The following is a 9,035-nucleotide window of genomic DNA, read 5'->3' as shown; positions in this document are numbered from 1 at the left end:
TATATAGCTGCTGGCAGCTGCTGCGTCTGACTTTACCTTTTCTCTGAGGGCTTCTGGTGCCGTCCATTTAACAGGCAACTTGGCCGTATCCTGAGTGGACGACGCCTCTTTGGTCAAACCAAAGTCGCTGACTTTGGCGATGTTGTCCTCCGACACGAGAACGTTTCTGGCTGCTAGATCTCGGTGCACGAAGTTGTTGGCCTCCAGGTAAGCCATGGCTTCACAGACGTCTCTGCAGACGTGAAACACAGGTGATAAAAAACGAGGCTCAGGAAGCGCTGACCAAACGTTTAACGCTGCGACACACAGGTGTCTTCATATTCAGATGCTCATCTTCAGTTTAACAAAGCTTCAAAATCAGAAACATTTTATTCCATATGTGGGGGGGGGGAAACTAAATGTGCACATCACTCTTAACATACCACACCGTGGTGACACATGGTGCTGGCAGCATCATACTATGGGAGCGTGTTTCATCAGCAGGGACCAAAATATGACTTTTTAATCTACATTCAAACCATTAATGGAGCATAAAAAAATTTAATACTTCACCCTAGTGGCAGCATCATGATGCTTTTCTATACTTTATGATCCGTCACATTAATGTGTCACAAAATACTATACTGCTCAAAAAAATAAAGGGAACACTTAAGTGTTCACTTTATTTTTTTGAGCAGTATATATTCAAGTTTGTGATTTTACATCAATAACATTTTACAAAGTGCCATTGAGGATGTTGTATATGTTTACACTGTAAAACTATATTTTTACCCCTGGTTATCATATTTTACTTTAAACTAACAATTGTGTTAATATTTTAGTAAACTTAAACCAGCATTGCAAATGATGAAAATGAGCAGCACAAACTGTTTTCTACATGTCTGTTGAGTAAAATCCTTTTATCTGATCAAAAGGAAGCATTTACATGTTCAGGTGAAATTTAAGGCTCAACTTGCTTTTGTTCATTTGAGTTTTTTATTTTTGTATAAATTAATTTAATATAGTAAAATCATAACAATTCTAAGGAGAAGGTAAATGTCAAATATGTATTTTTTTAGTGTTTCACACTTTACTGCAAAATTAATCTTTCAGCTAAATTAACTCCTAAATATTGCTCTATTACAGTGAATTATTTTCATTTATGCGGAGGAACACACTGTGCTCTGTTATACTGGTTTCATTAACGCCTCCTATATGTGAACTGGGGGAAGGAGGGGAGCAAACAGGCACAGGATGTCTAATCTGAAACTCCCACCACGTCGCTTTTCCTGACGTTTGACTCAAAGGTCATGAGCAATAACAGTAATAAATCTACTGTACTAGAAGTACATACACTGTATTCAGAGACAATTCTCACTGACATTACATCAGACTAAACCCTTTTCTGTTTTAGATCACTCAGGATTTCAGTATGTCTATTTGCTAAATGCCAGATATATGAGAGACTTTTAGAGGATTTCTGTTACTTTATAACAGAAATTAGCGGTATGCTTAGATCAAAGCTTTAACTTCCTAGCTAATTGAGTTGTTGCTTCATATTTCCACATAATGTACTTTTCTCTCGATGCCTTCTAGTCAATTGCACCAGTTCCTCCTACTGATGAACAGACCCACAACATAATGCTGCCACCCCTGTACTGACTTCACAGTTGGGAGTTATGTTCCCTTTCTGTACCAGGAATGTTATTAAAGTCAGTTTTCAGTTTCATTAGACAGGAAAGGCTTCCAAAAATGAAGGTTTTAAAAACCTTCATTTTTGAGTGCATTTGTAAACTGCAAATCTATGTCGCCTTTGGTGAAATGGCTTCTTTATCACCGAGTGGTCTTTGTCTGTTTTATTTATTTTTAAGGGCTAAGATGGGTAGAGTTCCCAAAAACTACTCAAGTAAGAGTAGCAATACTTCATGATGTAATTACTCAAGTAAAAGTAAAAAGTATGGTGTAGTGAAAAATTACTTCTACATTAAAGTTTTTTCCCAAATAACTCAAGTAAATGTAACTTCCTACCCAACTCTGCACAAGTTTGTTTGAGCTGTTACCTTAAAATAAAACCAGGAGCTAATGCTAATTAAATCAAAAGTTATGAATTAACCTGTTGACCAATTACTAATCATTCGAAGCGCCATGACACCGGAAGTCTAAATCAGAGCGACTGAAATTATTTTCCAAAGTTGTTTTTACCAGTTTATTCGTGGCTTTTACTTGTTAGCGTCGAGCTAATTTGTCTGTGAACAGCACACCTAGTTGGGGCTCAAAGACGACGGGATTTACAAAAATTATAAACAGCTGGCTTAGAAACCGACCCATAACTCCTTCATCCTGATGTGTTGATCAAATGTAAAACTTTTCCTGAATTCACACCACATGATTTAAATCACTAAGTCATAAACAGGAGCAACATTAAAAACGTGCAAAAGGACGAGATGCTAACCAGTTTTTTTCCATATATGCTAGGCTACATGAGGAGGGGGAGGAGGGGCACTGTTTCCATGGTTACGGTTAGACATGTACCTTATCCATAATGCCATATTTGATATAATCTTTCTAATCATACTTATAAAGTTTATGAACGTTAATCTTCTTACCTTGTAAATAGCGTTCGCTGTAAACCCGTGATTACACAGAGGGCTGACAGTCAACATGATAAACGGCTGCTGCTATCCATCACCGCCGTATCTTACCTCATTAAAAGTCATAAAATAAAATGACAAGTTTGGTTTCCATCATTCTGTTTGTCTATTTTTAGACTAGCTTTAAAGGAGCGCATCGGTTGTTTTGACGTCTGTCATGGTGGAGTGGGCGGAGTTCTGGAGAGCGTGACGTCACGTGAGCATTGTCAATAAGGAACTTAACAAGCCTTGTGGGATTTCACAAATTGTTAATTGCTTTCACAAATTGTGGAATCCCAGATGGCGAAGTAATCTGAGTGTATCTAAACATCTGAATTTGATTAATACAATAAAATCTGTAAGATTTGCTCTGTATTTATCCTGGCATTTAGCTAAAGAACTGCTTTGTGTAAAACTAACGGACCTAAAACTGGAATAGTAGAGTCTGATTTCATGTCAGACAGTGTTTAAAAAGGATTTTTTTTAAACGCCATGTTTTCAAATACTCACAAAGCAAAATTAAGGAGAGCTTCTCCACCAAGTACTGTTCGACCTCTGGACCGTAGGTAGTCTACTAAACAGCCCTGAAAAAGGAAAACAAACATGTAATCTTTTCAATGCTTTAAGTTAAAAACTCCCAGCTGAGACAAATAATCCAGTATTCGTCCACCTACCTTGGCCATATATTCAGTAACTATAAAAAGACTCCCATTCTCTTCTACAATCACACCAAGCAGCTGTACCAGATTATTGTGCCGTAGTTGCCTAAGGAAAAGGAAGAGCATGAGGATGTCACAATGGGCTTTTCTGTTTCTGAATCACAGTATTTCTGTATTTTAAGGCCTTACGTCATGACAGAGGCTTCTGCAATAAAAGCCTGAGCCGTAGCATCGTTTTTTATGCACTTCACAGCTACTTTCGTCCCTCTATAGCCTCCCACCATGACATCTGGAGAAAAAACAAACAGTTGATCATAAAATGGGAAAATATACAACAGTAACAGCAATTTTTTGTAATGGATATGCTACCACTTCTTGGTCCCAACTAAGTTTTTAATAGTCTCAATCTTTAATGTCTTCTACTGGGTTTTAGTTGATAAACCACCAGAAAGTAGCAACATCTGACAAGCAGGAATACATAGATTCATGGCTCCCTTTTTTTAGAGCAAATGAAGATATGAAGAGTGGCTTTTACATGTTTTCTACTCCTTTTTATTTTACTCCCAAATAAAATCAGCCAATTGCCTTCACCCTGCAAATACACAAAATCTGACCAAGTATTTTTTGTCAAGTTTCTAGTGCAAATATCTGCACATTTGAATTAAGACAAAACTAACTTTGAAGTATTTACTTTTCAGCAGGATATAGAACATTTTGACAAGCATTGAAGACTCGACTGAGTGAGGAATTTTATAAGGAATATACATAAATAAATATTTCTAATGATTTGAAGTGAAAAAAAAATGCACACCACACTTTTCAGTTTGTTATTTGAAGAAAACATTTAAAACAGTCCCATTTTTTACAGTTTGGCAATATTTTGTTTTTGTTTTGGTTAACCAGATAAAATCTTAAAGAAATACCTTAACTGTGTCTATATAAATTGTGTCTATATATATATATATATATGTGTGTGTGTGTGTGTGTGTGTGTGTGTGTGTGTGTGAAAATGAATGTGAATACTTTCTAAATGCAGTGTAGCTTTTTAGATTCACGTATGCTCATCTGAATTCTGCTATAAACATTAAAACAGGAATTGCTCATCCTCAGCATGGAGGAGTAAAGCTACTTGCCTCCAAATTCTCCTTTTCCAATAACCTGATGAAGCTTCAAGTCTTTTCTGTTCATCGACCATCCACCTGTTGGAAAAGACATACTGGTGACAACATGTTGAGATGCAGATGAGGTTCATACATCATTAATAAACTTCGTCTTACTCCTGGAGAACTCATCCTGCGCCGCCACGGTTCCCTCCTCCAGCTTTGGTTTTATGAGTTTGGTGCACAAACCGTCTGGATCTTTGGTGTAGTGCTGGACACAGAAAAAGAACCAAAACATGCTCAAATGAAGACAATTTAAAGTCACAGTGATACACTGAAACAAAGAAAACTGTAATTATTTAAATAAGGAGCTAAAACTTTCTTTATGCACTGCAAAAACCCAAAACCTTACCACGTTTTTTTGGTTTAGTTTCTGGTGCAAATATCTCCATACACTTTAAATAAGACCAAGCTAACTAACTTCCAAGTACATTTTTCAGCAATATAAAGGAGCTTTAGTTTTAAATAGAAAATTCCTTAATATTGATGAAAAGTCCAGCCGCTCCCCTCAGGGAGCATCCGGAGCAAAACAACAGGATGAGAAACGGCTTCTTCATTCAGCCGTCAGACTCCTGAACTCAAGCTGCACCCAACAGCTTCATCTCATAAATTATCTACAAACACACCTGTCCATATGTCACATTAATTACTTTATTACTTTATTTATTCATTTATTTCTGTGTAATAAATTTCTCAATCTGGGACCTGAGTCCTAATTTCGTACCACAAACAAGCGAAGGAGGTATGACAATAAAAAATCCTTGAATGCAGATTATTTCAGTTATAACAGGGAAAATGTTTTGCTATGAGGAAAATAATCTGCTAGTCGAACCAGAACTTTTTCATCCATATTTAGGAATTATTGATTTAAAACAAGCTCCTAAATGTCGCTGAAAAATTACTTGCAAGTTAATTTAGTTTTACTTCAGTTGTAATGGAAAATACCTGGTAAGATTTTGCGTTTTCAAAGTGTAGATCATTTTGTTTCTCTTAATATGTTGCTGTACAGATGAATACAAATAAAAAGGTCGTGTTTTTGCTCTAAATAAAAAGCTGAGCGTTCGACGGCTGAGTGCCTCATTTGCATCAGCCCTAACAAACTCTCATCCACAGACGGCTAATGAGTCAGAAGCAGGAAGAGAGACGGAGAACATGCCATGCAGAAACTACAACACAAGACTAATCAGGACAGACTTATCCTGACAGATGCTCATCTCTTCGACGTGTGATACAACATCGGCTAAGTGTTGCACTGAAGTTTATTTCAAAGTGTTTTAACTATTTTTAACTATGAAATAAATTCTTGGAGCAAACAGACACCACCCTCTATGTACCTGCATTACATAGCAGACAATTTTTTATTTTTTTTTACACTTTTATGTTTACTACCAAAGTAAAAAAGTTGTAAAAACAGATCAACTCAGAAAGCTCCTCAACCTTTACAACCTTTATTTTGTCTTTCTCCAGACACTTACATTTTCCTTAAGCCAGAAAACTACTGAAATATTTGAATTTTTACTTCGTATCTATAAAAAACCTTCAGTTTGTTTTGCAAAAAATTCAATATTTTGACCAGAACATGATTTATTCGGGTTAATGTTTTTAGGGGTGCAGTTTTTTGGGATCAGCATCAGCTGAGGCCGGCCGTGTTTGGGATCAATGTCCGGTTTCCTGTCAGGAGTCTGTCAGCTGCCAGACAGACTCCAATGACTGCAAAAAAGCTTAGAGAATGGAAATCTAAGATAACTGTTTATTTGTTTTGCAGGTCTTTTTGGTTAAAGTTTCTGCCAGTTTTGCACATCTACCAGCGAAAGTTTCAGTTTTTAAGTTCATCAGCGAGATTTATAGTGAGATTAAAATACACACAGGTGGCTCTATTTACTAAATAACAGGCAGTTGTTTGCACTGGAATTTTATTTTAGAGTATCAGAGTACAAGGGTCTACACATAAATTCAAACCACATCTGCCCTAAAAAACATGTTTCTTTCTCTTTTTTTTCAAAAACTTCCCCTGCAACTGCAGCTACATACGTTGATTTATGTGGATTTATTGCAGAAAATTCCCCCAACAACACATGTCTGTGGTTATACCATGATAAGTTGTGGAAAAAGTTCAAGTAAAAATGTGCTTGTGTGTATATCTGTGAACATTTTTAGTGAAAATGACCTGGACATGCATGACTGAGGCTAAAACTGTCTGCTTGTGCTTTAAGAATGTATCTGTGACATAATCAGTACCGCGTTTAGTGTTTTTTCCTGGTGGTTTTATTGTTATCAATGCCTTTCTTGATCCCTGTGTTGTTTGGTTTTGCAGAAAATGTAAATAAAAAACTTAAGCGCACACTAACAGAGCTGCTGCAACAAGAAACCGGCGCTCTGGAGTTCACAGCTCTCTGTGCAGGGTGACCTACTGGCCTGCAGAGGACTCTCTAAGCAAATCTGAATGCTTCATTTACACAGAGAATATTCAGAAACTCTACTTTTACTCAGTAATCGTTTTTAAAAAAATCGCAGCTCAAAATAAGACCTTTACACAGGAAAAGCAGCCAGTTTGACAGAAAGAGCATCTTGCCTTTTTGAGGTTATAACTCTGAGCCTCAGCATAGTGTTCACTTCCTCTTTGACACTTCCTGTTCACCACATGTTCCAGGAACTACATGGTGTCTGTGAAGTTGTACAGTTATGTCTGCACATTCAATCCCCACCCACCTTCACTCCCAAACCATCTGTAAAAGTAATGCATATAACTTTATTTGTGGCATCTAAACTGGGAGTCTCACCTCAACCAGCTGCATGAGGTTCTCAAAGTAGGCTTCCTCGTCAATAGTGAGCTTTCCGTTTTTGTAGATGATGCGGTAGTGCTCCACCTTCCCGTCGCAGCTCACACACAGAGTGTAGTCGCCGGGGAAGTTGGTGCTCTCGCGCACCAAGAACAGGCCCGTCTCAGGTGGGTCAAGCAGCCGCTCGGCCTGGTCTCGAGTTATCTTCCCGTGGAACCATCTGGAAGAACCAGGGAGGAATTATCGCACTCAAGAAAAACAAAAACAGCCCACATCAATGTAGGTTCATTCACAAGAGAAAGAACAATACAAAACATCAGTGTTTGTTACAGTAGACTTTAGATGTAAACTTTGAAAGTTTAGCTTAATTCTATCTTGAATTTTATTTCAACGCCTTCCTTCTTTGTTTTCCTCGTGTCATGGACTCTTCTAATTTATATGTTTAGCGTTAATGTTCAACTTTGCATAGTATTTTACATGGGATCTCATATTTCTGCATGAAATATGTATAAAATGGCTCCATTGCTCTCTTTTTGCTCACAGACACAGTTGCTGCACGGCATCAGGAAAACATGCAGTTTTATAAATACAGCTAAATACAATTAACATATTTTCCTCAGTTTTCAACTGACTTTTTTCCACTGTTATTATTTCAATACTACTTTATATAAAAGTTAAGGTTTGGGTAACTGATTCTCTGTTACTTTATATCCATAAATTCCTCCAACCATCAAACATATTACTGATGTGCAGCGTGCAAACGCACTGCATTTGAAAAAACGTCCAGGAAATATTCCGTCCCAACAGTCCTTTGTGATGTTGATGTTGCACAGTGATTCTGCCTTGAGCATCGATATATGCTGTGCAGCTCCACTGTTTATTAAATGGAAGAATTTATGACAGGAAAAAAGAGAAAGTTGGCATTTCTCTGTCAGGGAAGCAGGAAGAACATTAGAATAGTCTAAATAACCCAGAATAAAAAGTCTAAACCAAACTGAGATTACAATAATAACTGCAGTTATGATGTTGCTGTTTCTGTGAAAAATGCTTGTGCTGATTAGCTAAAACATTCTTACGTTTTAAGGAACAGACAAACACACTGCTGTCCATAGTTAATGCTGCAAACATGGTAAATAAGCTGATCATGCTAAATGCTAATAATAGATGCTAAAGTGTGAACTAAACAATTATAGCAAATAATAACTGAAAAAAAGGGAAATTGTGTTTAATACAACTTCACCAATATAAATATTGGTTCTCGTTCACAACAGAAGATGATTAATTTATGTTTGCAATGAAATAATATAATAATGAAAAAAATCTGATATTTATTAAACAGCTGGTTTTTTTAAATTATCGTGTCAAAGAAAGTTACATTTTTTGTAACTATCAAGGTCTGTAATCTGCACATATTCTTATCTGTATAACTTTAAATAAATATAAACAAAAAAAGACAAAATTTGCGACTGAAAACATGTAATTTATAAACCTTCAGCTCCTTCACTGAGAATCACTGATATTTTCATGAAGTGATAAAACAAGAACAATTTATGACAGAAGATAAAATCAAACTAGAACAGCCAGCAGTTATCAACGGTTCCAAGCCCGACCCAACAGGCCCAACCCAGTGGAACCGACACGGCGGACCCGACCCAGTGGAACCGACACGGCGGACCCGACCCAACAGGCCCAACCCAGTGGAACCGACACGGCGGACCCGACCCAGTGGAACCGACACGGCGGACCCGACCCAGTGGAACCGACACGGCGGACCCGACCCAGTGGAACCGACACGGCGGACCCGACCCGGCGGACTCAACCCAACAG

At 37.4% G+C, this 9,035-nt stretch overlaps 1 protein-coding gene across 2 annotated transcripts in view; it reads right to left on the bottom strand.

The window, feature by feature from the left end:
• The window catches only part of LOC103466413 (tyrosine-protein kinase CSK-like), a 27,383-nt gene that overhangs the window by 1,238 nt on the left and 17,110 nt on the right, over positions 1-9,035 (bottom strand). For both annotated transcript variants that reach the window (XM_008411952.2, XM_017305104.1), the window contains exons 5-11: positions 7,209-7,428; positions 4,546-4,639; positions 4,402-4,467; positions 3,458-3,557; positions 3,284-3,374; positions 3,120-3,193; positions 37-232 (exon numbers count right to left, since the gene is read on the bottom strand). In XM_008411952.2, the coding sequence (XP_008410174.1) occupies positions 37-232; positions 3,120-3,193; positions 3,284-3,374; positions 3,458-3,557; positions 4,402-4,467; positions 4,546-4,639; positions 7,209-7,428 (841 nt within the window). The remainder of the gene's footprint in view (positions 1-36; positions 233-3,119; positions 3,194-3,283; positions 3,375-3,457; positions 3,558-4,401; positions 4,468-4,545; positions 4,640-7,208; positions 7,429-9,035) is intronic.

Source organism: Poecilia reticulata, linkage group LG6, assembly GCF_000633615.1.
Source record: "Poecilia reticulata strain Guanapo linkage group LG6, Guppy_female_1.0+MT, whole genome shotgun sequence".
In the NCBI taxonomy this organism is placed as follows: domain Eukaryota; kingdom Metazoa; phylum Chordata; class Actinopteri; order Cyprinodontiformes; family Poeciliidae; genus Poecilia; species Poecilia reticulata.
Note: the sequence above shows the minus strand (reverse complement) of the source record. Positions and strands in the feature narration are given on the sequence as shown.